Source organism: Bombus vancouverensis, chromosome 2 (assembly GCF_051014615.1).
Source record: "Bombus vancouverensis nearcticus chromosome 2, iyBomVanc1_principal, whole genome shotgun sequence".
Taxonomy (NCBI): domain Eukaryota; kingdom Metazoa; phylum Arthropoda; class Insecta; order Hymenoptera; family Apidae; genus Bombus; species Bombus vancouverensis.
Genome location: NC_134912.1, coordinates 16,363,515 through 16,384,502, shown reverse-complemented (window position 1 = coordinate 16,384,502; position 20,988 = coordinate 16,363,515). Strand labels below are relative to the sequence as shown.

General features: G+C 35.7%; 3 protein-coding genes across 5 annotated transcripts in view; 1 reads left to right on the top strand and 2 right to left on the bottom strand.

Annotated features, from left to right (window-relative positions):
* The first annotated feature begins 149 nt into the window (after window positions 1-149).
* On the top strand, window positions 150-2,014 carry LOC117166773 (uncharacterized). The gene is made up of 4 exons (XM_076627151.1): window positions 150-305; window positions 492-771; window positions 875-1,131; window positions 1,652-2,014. The coding sequence occupies exons 1-4, from the start codon at window positions 150-152 to the stop codon at window positions 1,859-1,861; spliced, it is 903 nt and encodes a 300-aa protein (XP_076483266.1). The 3' UTR covers window positions 1,862-2,014.
* A 184-nt stretch (window positions 2,015-2,198) lies between these two features.
* On the bottom strand, window positions 2,199-14,311 carry chp (leucine rich repeat containing G protein-coupled receptor chaoptin). 2 transcript variants are annotated; one of them, XM_076624541.1, is made up of 15 exons: window positions 13,899-14,214; window positions 13,063-13,233; window positions 11,786-12,261; window positions 11,219-11,438; window positions 10,675-10,985; window positions 9,395-9,619; window positions 9,096-9,317; window positions 8,423-8,591; window positions 6,934-7,466; window positions 6,173-6,367; window positions 5,805-6,089; window positions 5,070-5,195; window positions 4,831-4,944; window positions 4,049-4,284; window positions 2,199-3,853 (listed from the first exon to the last, which is right to left on the bottom strand). In XM_076624541.1, the coding sequence occupies exons 1-15, from the start codon at window positions 14,197-14,199 to the stop codon at window positions 3,562-3,564; spliced, it is 3,876 nt and encodes a 1,291-aa protein (XP_076480656.1). In that variant the 5' UTR covers window positions 14,200-14,214; the 3' UTR covers window positions 2,199-3,561. The 2 variants fall into 2 exon arrangements, with proteins under 2 accessions (XP_076480656.1, XP_076480658.1); XM_076624543.1 differs by lacking the exons at window positions 2,199-3,853; window positions 4,049-4,284 and adding an exon at window positions 4,553-4,746 and having other exon boundaries at window positions 13,899-14,311.
* An 865-nt stretch (window positions 14,312-15,176) lies between these two features.
* oys (lysophospholipid acyltransferase 6) overlaps window positions 15,177-20,988 on the bottom strand; it is a 32,261-nt gene continuing 26,449 nt past the window's right edge. For both annotated transcript variants that reach the window (XM_033351056.2, XM_033351057.2), the window contains 8 exons: window positions 20,354-20,445; window positions 19,625-19,736; window positions 19,252-19,387; window positions 18,971-19,118; window positions 18,688-18,893; window positions 17,778-17,975; window positions 17,509-17,660; window positions 15,177-17,370 (listed from right to left, as the gene is read on the bottom strand). In XM_033351056.2, the coding sequence (XP_033206947.1) occupies window positions 17,220-17,370; window positions 17,509-17,660; window positions 17,778-17,975; window positions 18,688-18,893; window positions 18,971-19,118; window positions 19,252-19,387; window positions 19,625-19,736; window positions 20,354-20,445 (1,195 nt within the window). In that variant the 3' untranslated portion in view covers window positions 15,177-17,219. The remainder of the gene's footprint in view (window positions 17,371-17,508; window positions 17,661-17,777; window positions 17,976-18,687; window positions 18,894-18,970; window positions 19,119-19,251; window positions 19,388-19,624; window positions 19,737-20,353; window positions 20,446-20,988) is intronic.

Below are 20,988 nucleotides of genomic sequence, written 5' to 3'. Positions count from 1 at the left end.
CACGCAATTTCATTTTGAATGGGAACATCTCCCCTTGAGGATAAATTAAAATGAAAATTAACTGATATTTTCGCCGCCGTTACGACCGACGAAGGACAAATTGTAACTGACATTGAATCGTACACCGTATGCAAACGGAAATCACGATTATGTGTACCGAAAGTGATCAAGCCGTGAACAATCGTGCATCCTGCTTTTTGAATATGAACGATTCACAGAATCAGAACAGTTTCGATTTTGTACCAAAGTCTGATTATAATGAGAAGTGGTATCTGGAAAATAAATGTCTTTTTCATAATCAACAAGTAAACGAGAAATAGAATAGTTCGAATACGATAAACGTTCTTTCACTTATATTTACAAATTTTTGTCTAGTCCTTGCAATTCTTTCTTTTTCTCCTTTTATATTCTTCAGTTTGTATCAATTACCTAAAGGGGGAAAAAAATTTGTAAATTATACGTTGATTAATACATATCGTACGTTTCACTAGTACCTCGAAGGGGACAAATATGGAACGAAGAAATTATGCACGGAGTGTCCAACGCCGTGTGATCTTTGTTCGCATTTCAAAGAAAAATTCAAGTCGAAAACAGATGGAAATAATTTAAATGAGAGATCAGGCGATTGGAAATGTGACGAAGAGCTTGGAAAGAAATCTTTGAAATGTATCGTACAGGATCCTCCGATTACCGAATGGAAATGGAAAAATCCTTACAGTGTTTCTGATTTTGATCGATCGAAACGTTGGTCTCGACGTAGTTTTACTTCAGGTAAATGTATTGTAACGCCTAGGCACGAATTAAAATTAAAAACACATTTAAGAAAGGAAATTATATTTAATTGGACGAATATCTCGATGTATTAGATATTAAATCTGTTTTCCTTTCGAAGGGGATGACGTTATAACGAATTTGTTACGCGATCTGCATAACAAAGATTCCCTAAAAGATCATACGAAGAACAATTTCTTGTATAATTTCCGCGAATACTTGGTCAGATATCAGGAATCTTGTGGCGTACCACGAACAGAATATTCTTTTTGGGCTCTTATTAATACGATGGGTCAAGCAACAGGTCGATCTTTTCTTGCATTGTTGTATGTCATACTGAACATTATACCTGTTGTCGAGGTATTGTTTAATGATAACCGATTTTTCATATTAAATTACTTGATATAGTTTGAGAAATTTCACTGTTCAAAATAATTAAAGCATCCTTCTATTTTGTTCGGCAAAGTATTTGATATTTTAACATTTCTATTTATTGTAGATATTGTAAAAATAATTAACGTACTAGATATCTTCAGTATTTTATTTGTATGCGATATCTTAATTGTTTTGGGCAGTACGTAGTTTTATTAATCTCGATGGTTTTTCAAATAATGTATTTGTTGTAAAAGCAAAATTTTTCATATTTTTAATCTGATAATTATATCAATTATACAGGGATTTCTTCTAAGCGCTGCAAAATTGAATATCTCTTAATTTTAAAACTTATAAAAACGAAATTTTTTTAAATAAAAAAATATAGCATTAGAAAATTGTTAACGCTATATATATATATATATATTGTTTAAAATTTTAATGTATAAATATTTATATAAAGATCTAGTACTTAACATCTACATGTCATATAAATGGTACTTTTTAGGTATTCCTATACTTATTGCGATTCGTTCTGGACAAAGTGATTAGCATAAGCAACAGCAAAGATTTCCGGCAGACGGTGACTCGATGTTTAATATTCACGACAGAATTATTTAGTGTTTATGTATGTCTAATATTTATATTCGGTTTTATCGTCTTACCGATTGTACACATGGTAATTGATATAGTAGCAAAGATCATGCTCTACAATTAATAGTAATAACAGTCATTTAGTCCTAATTGAATGATACTAGAAACAATATGGTTATTACGTGAATTTGTCATATAATTATTGAGAATCGTTTAAAAACTCACAATTAAAAAATTCCTGAAAATACACGTATCCAGCTTACCTTGTCAATATAAAGATTCGTATTATTTTATAATTAAATCGACGCTTTTATTTTCTAGGCTAGAAAATTTTAATTTATTGTTAGGAAATCTTCCAAAATTGTTTAAATTCTCCCCCGTGTCTTTCTTCAATTATACGAACTACTTTCTCTATAATATTTTTAAGGATGCAATATCACAAACAATAATAAAAACGTATATCATAGTATACAGTGCGATTTTATTAAAAAAAGAAACGTGTCGACAGCACATATTGGAAAGCGAATTAGTTTTCTTTCGTTCATTAAACGCATAATATATAAAATCTTCGCTATTGAGTTACTTGTGAGCGAATTGCCCCTTGAAGTCTCTATAAACGTACGTTTCGTATTCTCTACTTTTCCTTTTTTTTTCTTTTTGTTTTGAATGTATAACAATCTGAATGTGTAATTAACTAAAACTATTAAAATCTATACTGCTTCCGTCGAACTAAGATCCAAGTTAAAATTCTTCCATTTTGCTAGAAAACGAATAAGATTTTTCAATTTAAAACGCCCAATTTCCCCTCGATCCTGATTTTCTTTTCTACAAACGGAAGAAGATTCCATCTCGTGAATTTCAATCTCTTCCTTCGAACAGCATAGAAGAAAGAGCGTCAGCCTCGATTTATTTACAGGTTCTTAGCTCGACAATGACGTAGCGCGAGAAAGACGAAAAGAAGACCCTGCAACCGCGTGATTTTTTACACAACGATCGCGAGCAGACAGCTAACTGCTACGATGCAGAGAATGAAACTTCAATTCCTATCAACGCGACGGATACGTGTTACAAATGGAAAGAAGAAAACATATCGAGCGTCTTTCTGGGTACACGTTCGGTCCTTAATTGGTCATTTTGTACGAGTATCTGAACAATTGATCCAACGGCAGTCTCATTGATTCGAAGCGTGCTGCTTTAGGCAAAGAAACGAATGGATGTGCAAGAGTTTCTCTCCCACTGACGCATCCGATCAAAGTGCAAACTCGATCGAGCAGATCATTTCGAAATCACTCGAAGAAATCACCTTTACAGTAACTTTTCATATAAAATCTAGTTCTATCGAACGAACGCTGAACGCAACCGAATCATGAACGCAGGCAGGTACCGCGAATGCGATGAAACTCGCGTTGATGACCGCTCTGTCACGTACGTGTGGTCGAATGAATAATTATCATCGACGATAACAAAAGAAACTACCACTGCCATAGATCCGAGTATGTACTTGTTGCGTTGATGTGTTCCGTAAATATACATGAATCATGATCGTCAAAATCAACTTATCGACAGTATACACGCGGGAATGTCGCATTATACCTATTCCCATCATCGCTGTCCATTTGCACAAGCAGACGCTACATAAGACGAGACAAACGAGACGTGTCATCGCGTCCACGACGCGTGTATTCCTCTCGAGTAAAATAGAAATATTTTGATAAACGATACGTCGCGTGTTCGCGCTTTAAATCGTTGCACGTCGCGGGGAAAGGAAAGGTGAATGATTTTTAAACGCATAAAACCGCTGTACGCGTTCGAAGGCTAAGATCTCTAATAGACGAGTGCTGGGAAAATAACGGAAAAGAAAAGAAGGAGATGACGAGGCGCGTGAATGTAACTCGCGGCACCCCATCCACATTCCAGATCGGTCTTTAACGCGTCCAGCACCGACACGTTATTTTTGTTCAGGCAAAATGTTTCCCGAAGATCGTCGTCCCAGTCGTTGTCCCAACAATCGAACTCGTCGTCTTCTTCGTCTCGTTCGAAGTTCTTGAACTCGCTGTAGGTAGTGCAGCGGTCTTCTTGGTATTGTCTGTGCTTCCTCTGCCAGGATTCCATCCATCTGACGGAACACGTCGGTTCTTCAGCGACTTTTAATTAAGAACGAATAGCGGGAAAAAACATTTGCAAGCCTCGAAGTAAAACCCGTACGGGCATCGACGAAGATTCGAAAAGGAAAATGAAATATCATAGCCGACGCGTCGTTTCTTGCTTTTTGAATAGAAGATGCAAAATAAAAATGGGTTTATCGACTCACCCGATGTCGCAATCGCAGGTGAAATAGCTTCCCCTCACCGTGAGTTTCAATAGAAATCGTTTCCCTGGCACGCCTGGCTTGTACCCGTTAGACGGATTGTGAATAGTTCGCGCGTCGTTGTGATGAAGATGAATCGTCACGTTTCTTACCCATTCCGCGTTTTCAAACATTTGCTTGGGCACGGTGCTCACGCTTGTGTTGTACATGCCGAAGTGCAAGTGCGGATTTCTTATGCCCTGAAATAAATGCGACACGCCAGTCTGTTCGTTCGTTCGATAAATTTGCAATTTCCTTAAGAATTTCTAGTATTTACAAGTATTTCTATAAACGAGTTTCCTTAAAGTACAGCGTGTCTCGGCTGACTCGATCAGCTCGAACTGCTCGCAGGGTACACGTCGTATTGAAATATTTTTTATACGAAAGTTGCATAGTTTGGAGGAACACGTTATACGATGGGAATATCTTTTTTATGGGCGAAGGAATTTCGGAGATTTCCAGAGCAACTTTGTTATACTATATGGATGCTATATTATTTTACAGCAAAATAAGTAGAGAAGCGTCGAGTTCCGAGTGAAATGATATTGGCCTCCGTTAGTCCGAAACCTGATGATCACAGGGTAATTTCGTTTTGCTTCTCGCAAATTCAGTTTACGCGATGTCAAGTTGAAGATTCGATACGATCAAACATTTCCGTAAGACTGCATAAGGACAGGCAATTTTCCAATCGATCGATAGATCTTGACGGAGAATTTTCTGTAAGAAAGTTTATTAGAAATACGTACTCGCAATATATCTGGGTTTATTTCCTTCAATGCTCGACCAGTCAACGTTATATTGAACAGTTTGTTTGGGAATTTTCCTTTCATTTCTTTCTCCAAGTTCGTGTCATTCTGTACCTACAAAACAAAATTTCTAGATATAAATATGTATATAGCTTCTCTATTTATGTTCGACTGTCTCCGACTTGGTGAAAACGTTTTGTGAAAAAGCAATATTTACGATAGTAAAATTTTACACGTACATCGATGACCAGATGCCTCAAGCCGTTGTTGTACTCGAGAATGTTGGGGAAATTGAAATTCTTCACGCCGTTGTAAGCGGTTATATATAACTTGCGGAGTTTTGTAGCTTTGCAGAGTGCTCCGCTCTGCAAACCGGGAAACGTTTTAATTTCGACAGGGAAAATAGTAATTTTCGACGAATATTGTCTATCAAACGTTTCACGCGTATACAATCTACGCGTTTCTCGTTCGTATAAAAATCTGTAAAGTATTTTATGCAAAAAGAAAGAATAAACTTCCTACGACAATCTCACAATTTTTATACTCGTTTGATAGTATCTTATAGGATGCCGAGTATGTAGGTACGTATTTTTATAAACGCGATTAAAAAAAAACAAAACGAACGAAACTTAGAAATTTCATTCGCCTAATAAATATTAAAACAAGAACTCTATTCTGAATATCTTGTTTACACATATTTGCATATCATTTGCATTCTGCGCATTTTTGCCCCTTTAATATTATCGTAAATGCATACAAATCTGCAATATAACCGAGCAGAATTATGCAATTGTAATAAAATAACGATACTTCGAACGAAAGTTTTTCTAACAAAATCGGTCGGTGCACGTGTAGATTATCCTTTTGTAATTAATTATCGTATACAGATATTATCGGAGAATAAAAATTGCCGGTCAACGATAACTTTTTTGGTACGACTGTCTCGAAATTTTATTTCTCAAGCGAAAACTTACCTCGAAGGTCATCAAAGACAGTCTTCGTATATCCAGTTCCTCGAGACTGTCAGCGATACCTAAGAAACTAGTATTGCTAACGGCCGTGATCGGATTATCCGCTATATTGAAAGTTTTCAATTCAGGTAGGGTGTGCGTGATCAGTGGCACCACTGTCAGATCATTGGCACTTAGGTCCAAGTAATGAAGGGACGTTAAATTCGATGCCATTTCCGCTGGTATCGATGCCAACTCATTGTGAGCCAGATACAACGTTTGTAATCGTCGCAGTGGCAATTCTGGCACCTTCAAACGATACAGATACAATGAAATAAACGTTCCTTCGTACGAATGGTTCTATACTACACACGTTTACAGGTATTACGTACACTTAAGAGCGAAATATTGCTTAGATCAAGATACAAAAGCGAGTCCTCTAAACCGTGGAACGTTCTTCCGCGTGATTCCAGAAGTAGTTGTTTGTTGTGACTCAAATCGAGATGAGTTAAATAGGGCAGATCGGAGAACACACCATCATCGAGTCTGACTAATCGATTGTAAGACAGATCTAGCCACGTTAGGCTCTGAAACGGAACGGAAGTTTGCATTTTTGTTTCGAAGTTTACGAATTTACGATATTTCCTTTTTGCACGAGATACGATTCTTTTCGAACGATATCTCGTATTTTTTAAAAGCGGAATCTAACGATTAAATTTTGTTTTTAAATCTTTAACGATTATGAATTAGGGCAGGTATATAAATATGGTGAAATTTCACTTAAAATCGTCGAGGAAGCATTAAAATTGATTTAACAATCAATTTGTAACTGTATGTCTCAAAAATAAAAATCCTTCTCGATTCAAATAATTTGATCCAACAAATTTCTGACTGCCTACTCGACCAAGCCAATTAGTCGGAACAGGAGAAGAATTAAATTCTGAAGAATTAGAAAATTCAATTTTCAGCGTTATACTTTTCCGCGACGTAGTATAACGATTTGTACGTAAGTCTTATCTCGTTGTAAAACTCTACTCGTGTGCTGGACTTTCGCGTATCATTCGATCGCGCGTTAATTTCAAAGTACACGCAAATTTTTCCTCGCCGTTGGTCTAAGGAATTCAACTTTATTTATAAAATGCGCGCAACTAACTCGTAATCTAAATATCGCGTCTGTCGTGTGAATGCCCGACAAGGTGTTCCAAGACAGATCCAACATGGATAAACTGGCTGCAGCTGAGATGGACATGGTCTTTATCGGTAGCCTCATGAACTGATTGTGAGACAAATCCAAACTTTCGATATTGGCGTCTGAAAACATATTGTCTGGCAGCGATCTCAGTTTGTTATGAGAAAGATCGACGATTCTCAGTTTCTTCAGCGGTCTGAGCGCCTCTGCCGGTATGTCCATGATATTGTTCCAAGAGAGGAGAAGCACTTGAATGTTCCTGGTGTTTCTGAAGCAGTCGAAGTCGATTTCCATCAGCTCGTTGTGGCTCAGGTCTAGCCACTGTAGGTGCGGCATATTTCCAAAGACACCTTGGGTCACGTTGCTCAGTTGATTGTGAGATAAATACAGATGCGTCAAGGAGTATTCGACTGGTTTGAAGTAGTACTTCATTATGTCGGATATATTGTTGTAGCTGAGGTCGAGGACCTTGATGTTCGATTGAATCGTGCCGCCAACTGCAACGCGACGAAATAAAATCAGAGTTGAAAACAAGCGACGATTAATGTTACAGGAAAGTTAATTTATTTGTTGCGTATATCTCGAATATTAAATATATTCTCGAATGTTCTTAACGTTTTTACGACGTCGATTCGACGGCACGGGTCGCAGACCTTGAAGACTTGAAAGACCAAGTTTCCTAAGAGTTCGCGTGAAACATAAATCATTCTGCGCGTATTTCAAACTTTTTACCACGTAACAGTAAGCCTGTGACATAAACTTAAGGCGAAACGTCGAACGATCGAACGTCTAATCAAGCAATGAACGTATCGAGGATTAGAAATCGAATTGTTCGTGAGCGACGCGTGTTGATAACAAAGAATGCATCGAGATGAGCGCGAGAAAAAATTTAGCAGAGGCAATGAAATCGTTCTTGGCAACATGGTGATTCTTAATTCCTCCAATAGAATTCCCAATTCTATTTTTTACATATTCTATTCATTACATATTACAAGAGAAAATATACAGATATTTTTCTGGTATTCGCATAAGCATAAACGGAGCAACTGAAATTTCTACAATGACAACTTTGTAGCAAACCGTGTGATGGCCTTTACACGGACTTAAGAAACGAATTGTTAATTTATCGAGCTCGTTTTTTAGCAGAATATTTTAATACTTAATATTTAAATATTTAATAATATTAATAAATATTTCAAACTTTTAACGACCCAGCGATCGTTATTCGTATTTCAACGAATCTCTGATATTAAATATCCGATTTCCGAGGTCGTACGATCAGGTCTAGTCTTGTGGAAAAAAGAATTCAAGGATGCTACGTTGCGCAAGACAGACGCAGAGAAATTAGAGGTAACATCTGCCGATTTGTGACCGGGTTTTATCGATTTTCCTTTAGCAGGATTAGAGAGATCTGTTTCTAAGCGTGGCCAAAAGATTTCCACGATGGACTTACTGGTGGTGGGCGGTGTAAACGTAGTGCTGTTGATCCATAATTTCGGGATTTCATTGTGGCTGGCGTTAACTTTGAACGAGGACAACGTTCCCACTTGATCGAACGAGGCAAAATCGAACTCGGCTAGGTCGTTGTACGCGAAGTCGAGGAACTCCAAATCTGGCAGATTCTTAAATATAAATAATTACGATTTTCGTTAAATTGAGGAATTCTCCGAAACCACGAAGACAGATGTCACGAAATTGATCAGAAACTTTTGTATCTTTCTGCATCCTCCAACGTATCTGTTTAATGATATTTAACGCTAAAACGAGCGGTCTTAATGGATGATCGTAATTAAAGTCATACGACGAGAATAAAACAGGTAAATTGTATTTTAAACTGAAGAAAAGGCGACGTTAATCGTACCATTAACGTCTACGTACTCTTGTTGATAGTTGGAAAAAAGGAGAATTAATAGCTCGAGTGTAAAACTGATAGCGAGGTATGAGATTGATAGATATGATTTATTAATGAAATGAATAAATTAATAATTAGTGGATATGATAAATTATGTGTCAAGGAAATTTTATATTCTAGCAGGCTTTTGATTAATCGTCTGAAAACATATTATACGATAGGGTTATACGATAGGATTATGAATAAGATACGGTAAATAAAATGTTAATGTTACCTGGAAGGCTTCGTCCGTGATATCTTTTATCTTGTTACCCCGTAGGTTGATATACTTCAACAGCTTCATGTTCATGAACGCCCGCCTCTCGATTCTATCTATAGCATTGTCTTCTAAATTTATCATCGTTAATTTTGGTAGGTCGACGAACGTGTGGGTTAGAATCGTTTTGATCATGTTGAAGGAGAAATTCACCTCTTCCAGGTACGAATGTATGTCGCCCTGAATTAATTCAAAATGAAAATAGACGAAGCAGGTTGAAATGAAACGTACGATTAGAAAAATTGTACAATTCCTACCTGAAACGTTCCTTTCCTGATATTATCGATTTCGTTGTCCTGCAATTCTATTCGTTTGATCCTCTTCAAAAAATGGAAAGACGTATCTGGCAGTGATTTAATTTTGTTGTTGCTAAAATCAAGGTGCTGCAGGTTCGTCAGAAACTTAAATGGCGCGTTTGGCACTTCAGAAACGGAGGAAGAGAAACCGTGAGACATCCTCAACGTTAGAAGCGAATGTCCAACCTGACGAACAATTATTTTATTTGCATGAAAATTTCTTTCCCAATTCTTTCGCAATTAGTAGAATTTCATCGCGCAACGGATTATAGTCTGAAGAGACAATACTTTTCCTTTGATATTCTTCGAATAAAATATTTGTCGGTATCTGAATTCTCCTGTTCCGCTGCGTGTTGTGATATAAAATTCTATTAAATGATTATATTTTATCATTCTACGTGCTCATTTAGCTTCGTTGGACAAGCAAGAAAATAATTTCCTTCGTTCTTTTCTATGTACCGAAGCATTTTATTTATTCAAAGCGTAGCATTGAGAGAGAAATTGTTCGTATAATAGAAATTTAGTGATCCTTTCCGGTACCTACGATCTCTCGTTGTAGTAATAAAAGTTTACGTAAGTCAATAAGACGATACTCGAGATAGGTAAATTTACTTAGACTTTAGCATTAACTGAAATTTCGCAAAGTTCCACCGTGTATATTCGCGAATAGGTCAAGTACTCGCTGCGACGATGGATCTTTATAGAAGCCTGTTTTATTGGAATTATCTGCGGCTATCAAGGCCTTCGGTGAATCGGGAATGCGGTTCGAATCTAGTTTAATTAACATATTAAGGTAAATTGCTGATTCTCATTGATCAAATGTATTACGGTTTTGTATGGTTGCTCGGTTGAGAAATCGCTCCTTTCTCGCACGAAATAGTAAGAAACAGAAAGAACCTTGTTATCGAAAATACAGTATAACAATCTTCCAATTTTTATGACACTGATACGACGATTGATGGATACAACGAAACTTCAGATTTTTGTAAGAAAGAACAAAAAAAAGGAAAGAGAATAATCGTACTCGATAAGACGGGTTTTTTCTTAATCTTTAAACTAAAATTAAATGGCACTCGTCCGTACTTTATCTCACTGAAATTCGACGATTTCGACTGGAAAAATTTAATGTTAATTTAGTGATTATCATATATATTGTATTTTTCTGAAACTCTACGACCTCGATAAAAAAAATTTTACGTCAAAACATAAAAATTACGACGAACGTTTAACATTGAAATTACCTCGGAGAAAGCTTCGTCTTCTATCGAGGATATCGAGTTCTCCGAGAAGTCCAAATACTTGATTCCGCGAACGTGCATGAAAGCATGAGCCTTGATGGTATTCAGGTTGCTTTGGACTATACGAAGTTCCTTGATGTCCATCCCGTATTCCATAAAATCGTCCGACGATAACGTTGATTGTGGCATTCGCGAGATTGAAAGGAACCGCATGTTCCGCATTTGTCGTAAATCCTGAAGGGACACCACGCTGTTTTCTCTGCCGCTCAGGTCCAGATTGTACAGAGAATATTGGAAACCATTGAATACCTCGGCTAATAGCATGTAGAATAAGATGTCGATTAACGTAAGCTATTAATTTAGAAAATGGCTAATATTCGATTCGAGACATTGAAATTCGAAACTTTAGATTTTTGTAAGAAAGAACAAAAAAGGAAAGAAAATAATCATATTTGCTAAGGCGGGTTGTTTTAAATCTTTGAAGTAAAATTGGAAGATCGATGGAATTAATAAATCATCGTCGTAACGTCATCGTCTTTCATCTTACCTGGCGAAAACGTTTGAATCTTGTTCTCACGGAAGATCAAAGTACGTAAAAAATCGTATTCTTGGAAGATAGGACTCGAGAGAGAAGTGATATTATTCCCGGAGAGATCCAATAATTCCAGGGACGTCTCCAAGCCAGCCAAATCAGGAGAATTCACCTCCATTAGATCGCAATCACTGAAATAAAGTTCCCGTATTCTCGAATCCCTGAACGTACCCTCCTAAAACACATAGTTCAATATTTTCTCATAGCCTTGAACATTTCATTACACTACGTAACATACGTATTAAATTGTAATATTTATTGCGAGCGAAACTTCTATCATTTGGCATTCCAACGAATCGATAATAAATGGTCGACAATAAAAAATTCACGAATATCAAGTATCGTGAGTTTTTTATTTTGTCAAGAATTTTAGTTTCTATAAACGTATTACAAACATTGAAAAATTCAGATTTAAAAGATCACTGGACTGTGATTTTTCTATCCGAGAAACATTTTTAGCTAATTATTTTAATTATAATTTTTAGAAGGCAAATATAAATTATAATATTTGGAAAATCTTACCTGTACCATAGTTAAAGGATTACCATCGAGATAAGTTCGGTTAACTTTATGAAAATGCTGGAAATCACCAGATATCAGAGCTTCGATTTGATTATAATCCAATCGCAGTATATCCAGGGACAACTGCAGCCCTCTGATTTCCGACTCCTGTTGCTGGTTTAACATCTTCGATATTCTGTTGTAACTAAGATCCAACACCTTCATACGCTTCAGAGACGACAATTGCGCATAGGGAATATGGGTCAATTGATTTCCATTCAGGTACAGATATATCAGATGCGCCATGCCATCTCTGAACACGGAAGGATCGATTTCTTTCAGATTATTTTCGCGTAAATCGAGCATGTCCAAGTAAGTGAGGCCCGCGAATGCATCCGCCGGAAGTTTGTCGATCGCGTTTCGTCCCAATCGCAGTTTTTGCAAAGAATTCTCCAGACCACGCCAATTATCCGGCGTGATCTTTGATATTTTGTTACCTGCAGAACAAGTGGTAGCTTTTATTTAGTTTTCAGAATTGTTTCATTCCAAATGTACGACACGATGTTTTAGTAATTAATACGTAATTAAAGATTATATTAAAATAATATTATTAAGTATACTCTGGTATGTCAGAACCATATGTCAAAATTTGAAAGAGAAACAATTTTAGGTAGAAGAATTTTAGGATTTTATTTAGGATCAAGAATAATCTTTGAGTTTGATTCAATTAAGCTACGAAACTAATACAATTTCTACCATTAATTCACTCGTCCCTTTCGCTTTTCTTTCTTTCATATTTCTGATCGTGAATCAGAAATCTCAGCATCTAATTTTTACGATGCAATCTTATATCCATGTAATTCATCCTACATCCACTTAATTTCACTTTTGATTTCAAGTACGATGACAATAATCTTATACATTTTAAGATATCAATATACATAAAGTGCTTGTTACGATTATGTTATCTACTAATGAATCGTTCCTTAGTGATTCGATGATTCATCAAAGCTGGAGCGTTTTATCAAACCACGTTATCATCCAATTTTTCAAGATGACAATAAGGATACGATGAAACTAAATTGTTACGAACTTCTCTCCTTTATTGGAACGGAATTTTACTTTCTTCCTAATGAAACCAATTCCTACCGATTAAATTTACTTATTTGAACATAAACCGTTATATTTTCTACGAATTTATAATAGAAATTTGTCAAATCCAATTATACGAATCGTTCATTTCCCGACAAGTTCGGATAAATGGAATTCTACTACGTTAAAGAAAATTCCAAAGATACCTGTCAGATCGAGAAATTGCAATTTCTGCAAATGTCTGAACGACCTGCTGGGAACCTTCTCTAGGCGATTGTAGGGTAATTCGAGCTCCCATAACGATCTCTCAAGCCCTAGGAAAGCTTCGTCCGGGATGTCGGCCAGGGGATTATGTTTGATCCGTAGATTGTACAGACCTGAGAGGTAGAGGAATGACTTTCATGTGAAACTGAACTGCCACGCATCCTATGTATATATACATATGTATATGTAACGTAACGTAATCGATGATGCAAGGAATTATTCGTGACATACGGTCATTGCCCCTCAACCCCTATTTCATTCTTCCCTTGATCAACGATCTCTTCGAAATCCCCTTTTAAGTGCATTCTAGCATACATAAGCGAGTTAATGTTAACGATGTGAGGAAATTACTTGGTATTTTATTTTTCCGAGGGATATTACTATTTTTTAAGTTTCCGTATAGGAAGAATCACTTCTTTTTTACATTAGCGAATTACATTTTATTTGGTCTTGGCATTTTTTTAATTTTTCTTAAAACTTTGAATGTCGATTGGTCGTTGAAAAACAGTGACTATCTTGCGACAACATACGGAATATTTGAAAGTTGTAACAACCCAAATCGCCAGAATCTCGAATACTTCGACTCTTTCTCTTTATTATTGCGTATCGAAAGTTGTATATGAGAAATTATCGTTTATTCAATGTTATTCGCGATAAAAAATTATTCTTTGTTAAACGTCACTTATATGAAATGTACTCTTTCTTCAAAATCTTTTAATAATACGGTCTCTTACAATTTTAATTCGTACGCCATCGTCGTTTGTAAATTCCTTCTTACCTGTGTTCATAAGAAACTGTGGCTGAAGAAACATCAGTCCGTTGTTCTCCAACTGCAGCATGAACACTTTGGAGGAATTTATCGGCTGAGGTATCCGCGGCATCGGCACGTTGTAACAGGTGACGATACCCAAATCCGGGATGGCTTTCGAACAAGTGCAAAGAGGGTTGAAGAAACACGGTGGATATTGGACCGGAAGCTCGTGCATCCGAACCAAGGACGCCCACATCATCATCAACAGGGTAAATATCATCAGAGCATAACCCACTTTCACCATCGTTGCCAAATGCTGTAAACCCATTTTTTATTTTACCGTCTCGTTGATTTCGATAGCTGTGAAACTTTTCTCCTTGGCTGCGTATAGCTTGGTAAATTTTCGAAATGTTTAATTAAAAATTGGTTTAATGTTTCGAATGCTCGTGGACTCTGGAGCTATGAAGTAGAAAGAGCACAAATGTATCGGATTTGATGACTCGGGTTAAATATTTACATGCAGCGACTATAGAAAGTACCTGAGCCTAACTTTTGTAGGTTTTAGTTTTATTTTTAATTGTAAAACACACTGGCAAAGTTATAATAAACTGCGTCAGGTGGCAATAAGACGTTCCTTCTATTTAAATTTCATTCTATTGTATTGTATTTAATAGGTGTCTACAAAGTAAGTTATCTCGTTAAATAATATAATTCCACGATGACGACTTTCTCCGATTACTGCATTTTCGTCATAGATAATCGAACTTTAAGCAGTTTTTCGCAAACAAGCCAATTATTAGATACTACAACGTAATCCTCTTAACTTAGCTGCACGTGGTTTATGTCGTACATTTCCTATGCATATCTATACTAACTGAAATGAAACTTGAAAGAAATTCGCGCATTTTCTATCATTGTTTTAACGTCTGTTTAAGCTACATTTTTCAATTTTGTCGAACATTTGAAACCTTGTGAGAGGTTTATTTCGAAATAGATCTTCAGGGAGATCTTTGTTTCTTTGAGCGAAAGTCCGTTACCCCTTTCATTGAGCTTTAGCAAGTGAAGATTCAACGAGTATTATAAAATATAAACACATAAGATAAAAAATTGGAATAGAAGTAAAGCAAGTGAATGTAAGCCTATTTCTCGCGTATTTTTGAATATAAAGACCATTGAAATTCTAATATAATTACTCTGATATAGCAGCAACGATATTAACTTTTGTAAGCGAGTTAATAAGCGACTAGTTACGATAGCGAAAAATAAATTTGGATTGGATTTCAATGAAGTTTGACAAGATGAACGTATTTTAAGAAATTGGATTTATTTTATACCATTGTACTTTCATTTCAAAGCGTGAGTGCCTACATGTTTATAATTATCGTTTCATGCCAGAATTCAAACGTTCTTCGATTACTTTCTAGTAGTGTACAAAAGCACATACATTTCTCCATTAACAACCAGAAATGAAACCTCGTACTTAGAATCTTATACAATGGAACAAAAAAACAATTTCATAACAATTTCTCCGATGATCGAACGAGCAATAGCTCCCCGGTAAATTAAATCGTTTAAGAAAACACTGTATTCCTGGTTGTGCAAAGGTCAAACATTTTTCCCCGAAAAGATTCACAACGTGTAAAGATCACCACTTAGTTCAATTTTTGTTTATTCAGCATTTTTATTTAACATTCTTTTCTTTATGAGCACATTAGATCCTTTATACCACACGAATCCTCTCTATTTCTATTATTTTTCTTTTTGGTCTTTCAAAACTCGAATCCATAATGTTTCACTGTCCTTTGCACATCCACGATTCGAACAATTAACAGAAATTTTACCATGCTTTCTTGGATTAAGAGGACGCTACTCGAGAATCTCTATCGGAGCTCACGATCGTGGGATCGTCGCGGATCGCTCGCGATGATCGCACTGACTATTTTGCTAGCTAAGTGGCCGCTGCCACCCCGTATGTAATAGGGCTTCGGGGGTGCAGTCAGTTTCGGTGCTTCCCTTTACCCGATTATAAGGACGATATTCCATTAGGCGACGAATGAAAATACTCGCGCAAAACGTTAGTGAACATTCGAATTATGGCTATAGTTATTTGAGGATACGCAGGCACGTGGGGCGCAATGATAACATCACTTAATCAGATTTCACCCGGCTACTGTGTTGGTATATTTGCATCTTATCTTTCGTATAAAATTTATAATTAACCGATAGTGGTTCTAATAAAACTTATACATAATATCGCACTTTTATGATTTTCTTAAAAAATCTATGGTTAATTGGGTTTGTCTATGGTTAATTATCGGTATGTATTAGAAGTTGTTACAAAAGAACAGAAGTTAGGGTTTGATCTATTTAACGTAATCAAAACGGTGCAACAATCGAGAAAGATGTTTGTAAATTTAATAAATTTACATTATAAATGTGATTTCATACTTACGTAACATTCACATTTTAGCAGTTGAGCATCCTATAATTTGTTTGTAATTGGATTTTATCTCGACACTTGTTATTAATATCAATAAAGATGTTCGGAGGTAACGTTTCATAAATAAACTTATGAATTTAGTTTAAAATTAATCATGCGAATAAAAAGCAAAGACGCTTGAGGGTGCTGTAGATTAAGTCTTCTCCCTCGCTGCATCGTGTAATAATTTCGCGACTGCGACGTCTAGGGTACTCGGGCATTTTTCGTAGAATCGTCAATGCTGACGAACGCCAAAGAATATCTTACGCATATTCTAGCATCCTGAGTAAAACTGGGCGTTTTGGATAAATCGAAGCGCGTTTGTATAAACTAGAGATTATATTCCCTAGTAGTTCGTTTACAATCATCGTATCATTACGCACGCTAAATGTATAAAACTGCAAAAATTACTAGTAATCGCTTAGAATTAAAATCATATCTGTGTTCTGTTGGAACGTCATAATCTGTCAACCACTCTTTCGATAAACATTGCAGAGGGGAAAAAAGAACAAGAAATATGATAATATTACAGAAGACTATCGATTAAATATTATTTACTATATCACCCGCGATGTCGTCTGTTTTCCGGTAAAACTGCGAAACAGCTGGGTGCCAACTTCTCAGCATATGCACTGGGCATTGATATAAATATATGATTACTCATTCACGTTATATAAAACAAATATACTTTTCACACGCTCGACATAGAATTTGTACCAGTAACATGTCGTAACAATAAATATTGTACGTATATATGTGCGTGTATATATAATATATACATAATATTTATACGTATATTAAAACATTCATAAAAAATATGTATCTCTTGTGTGATCGTCATTTTTTTTTTTTTTGGCCACATCTAAAATTCACATGGATTTACGCGCAGTTCCGTTGATTAATTCCTGAGAAGTTTTCGATTCCTTTTCAGTTACTTTCTTGTGCGACGGAATTTTCGGAAGACGTGGTGCGATCACGAGTAAAGTTAAACCGATTATATGTGGAATCAGGTATACATACCTGAAAAAGAGAAACATATTGCGTGTTATATTAGAATTTCCTTCTGATTACGTATGTATATTATAAGTAGACTGGATTTTTATGAATACGACCAAAGAAGTGGTACGTAAAAAGAAAAATGAATTTATTATTACTTACAGGTACATTTTCACACTTGGTACAAATTCCAAGAGTATAAAGCTGAATGTCATATAGGCCATTAAGACTCGCGTTGTAGTGAACGTAAGCGCATCGTATAGGAACTTCATCCCCTTGGACCCTAGGAAGTATGGTCGTATGTTACGACGAGTCTGTTTGATAGTAAAGGTTGGTCAATGATTAATTAATGATTAACAAAATATTTGTTCTTTTCAATGATTAAAAACATATAGCAAATCAAATTCGATATTATTACTAGTTTTACTTACAATGCGTGACACCATGGTAAAAAAGGCTCCATTGGCGAATGTTAAATAGTAACCGGGGTAAAAACCATGCCATAAGGCAGAAAGAGCGTACGTGAACAGAAGTTTATTGTACTGTGTCCTTTCATATACAATCGACCTAAGCCACCTATTGGTTCCTTTATTCCAGTGTTCGATACTGTCCCTCATATTCAGAGACATCTGAAAAGTACAACTGTTGCATAGATTTTGATTCGTTCAGATCATACAACAATAATAAATCAATACATTATGAAACACAATAGTACGGATCAGTAACCTTAAACTTAGATCATAACTTCTATTACGAGCTCGATCGATTCAATCTAAGTGATGTCGTCACTGCTATATAGTACGTATTAAAGATTCTATAAAAAAAAATAGTGATGTAAATTTGCTTAGAATATTTTTATTTCAAATTCAAAAATAAATCGACTGAATTAGATATACGTGTGCAAATCACATCAAGTTTTATTTATAACTAATTGATATGCCAATTTTTTCCTGGGACCTTATATAAGCATTTTTAATAATATGCTTAATGAAATTTCTATTGGCTTGGTAAACGTGAATCAACACCGCTCAATGAATACAATGAAATCGTGATGCTTCTGACATAACATACTTTGAAAAGAGAAAGACATTGCTCGCAGTCGGGTTCGTATTGCCTCGCTATATCGTAAAAGCGACTCGTTTAATCATAGGATAATGTTTCACATACCTAAACCTTGCTCGAGAAACGCTCTTTAAATTGGTGAGAACCGCATCAAAATCTGTCCAGCGGTTCTCGAGATTACCCCAAACATACCGACGCTTACCGCGATCTTTATCTGAGTATGTATAGATATATATAGATTTATCTCTAAAATAATCGTATTCATTTCGAAAAATTTACCTCAAACCCATAAACATCAACATTGGAAGCTAGATCCCATTTGGGTTCGCCATTCTTGTCATAACCGTTGAACCCAATCCCGGAATTATTGCAAATGGCATCGGCGAAGATCCACGCGTGATAGTATTTAAAGCGAACTAGCATAGTGGTCACCATCAGGAACCACATTTTATAAAACACCGTGGTATTCTCGAGGAAGTCATCGTCTGTAAATAAAGTAAAGTCTCGTCAGCGCTCTGACGTGGCGACAATAAATATTAAAGAGACAATATATGACTCGAACCTTTTAGCTTCTGAATCGGGTATGTTGGAATGAAAGTCACGAACATAGCCGCGCACAATAAGCTCACTATGACCTTTTTTATTACGACCGGTGTCGGAGACGGTTCCAGGACTATCTCGTCGTAGTGAGCGGAATTTTTATCACAGCCCTTAAAAAGAATAAAAAATATCAAAACTCCGTGTTATGATCTTTATTCCTTTTTTCTTTTTTTTTTGTCGCTGTTGTTATCGAGAGCGTATAAACACAAAAAAAAAAAAAGGATGATTGAACAAAACTCTAACCGTCAAAGCTCTTGCTCCAGTTAGATTACGTCCATGAATAAAATCGATGTAATCACGATAAAATATCACCGGCCCAGCCATCAACGCTTGAAAATGGAAGACGTAGCTGAAGTACTCTAACGTCGTCGGCATCTTTCTAAAATAAGCCATGCATATAACAGGTTGGGTTTGACCACAGACAGCAAAGGAAATAAAATGATAAATGTAGGAATTATCCGGAGCGCAAGCGATATCATCATTTGAATAGATATGTGATTCAGCTATGTTGATGCGTATGTAGTGTGGAAGATGTGTTCTTCTGGGTGTGTTGCGTTGCATATTATATAATTAATGTTGTGGAATAAACGACCGGTTAACGAAGACGTCAACTCACTTCACGGCTTGATAACGTTGCGTTGGCGTGAGTTCCTCTTCACGTCGCGTTAACCCATCATGTATGCTGTACGCAAGGCTGGTCACTTTCTGCGTTATCACCATAAGTGGCCCTGAAATGTACACGATGTAACGAGATCTTTATATAGAAATACATATTTTTTATAAACCACGTACGTTCCTGTGGTATATTCCTGTTATACGTTATATATTTACTGAGACATAATTTTTATATAAAGTGTAATTCCTATATTACGATAAGTTACAAAGTAAAGAGTAAAATTAGAAAAGGAAAATTTAACAAGCAACATTAAATTAACCAGCGAGGTTGTTATTGTTCGTTGTAAACATTCTAATTGGTTGGTTGGTTGGTTGTAAATTTTCTAATAATCGTACGATAGCGTTCGTACGATAGAAACGATACAATGTACGAATTAGAAAACAATTTGATCATACAAAACAAGAATACAATGCGACATTTACGATAACTTAAAAGTTACGGTAAATGTCAAGGAACTTAAATAATATCTTTTGCATAATCGCGTAGCTAATAATTCTTTAATATATATAAGTTTTGATGAGTAACACGTCGAATGACACAAGTCAGCGTAACTAAAATATTCGCTTAGCAAAACACGCGATAAATATACTGTAACTCTTGTATTCGACAACATATCAATAAGAAAAAGATATTAATTATTTAGCGAAGGTGACGCACGTGTCTGCTTACCAGTGATATCGAGTGTGTACGAGCCATAATTGTACATCTGTCGATGGTAATGCACGCAAGATAAGTAGAGCATCGCCGTTGTTAACACAACTCTGAAACGTATTACCAAGATGAGTTGTTAAGTTCAAAGAACAATCATTGACCGTGATAATGAGAGTAAACGTGGAAAAACTTCGGCCTTTAACATTTAACGACTATTTATAACTTGTAATAAAAATTATCTTATTATATCTTATTATTATATACAAGTAACGATGTTCCTATTTTTGTAGTTGTGTTAATAAACGTTTCGGTTTTTCATAAAACATGCGCAGTTTACTAATCACTAGTTGAAATTAAAATTTATGAGTAGTTCTATATCTAGTGATCTATATCTAGAGTTTTAAAGAACAAGAAAGATACATTTAAATGTTGTATTATATAAAAAGTAAGAAGTAAATTATTCGATGGTAGAACTAGTCGAATTTACAAGAGATTATTTTTTTATGTATAAAGTATATAATAAGTAGAGTATTTTTTTTATGCTTAACTGTTTCTCTTGAACAATAGAACTTCTCATAATAAAATTAGTTAAATTATTAGGTATTTCTTTATTTGTAGGCTCGTCACTGTGATACATGGTAAGAGAGATATAT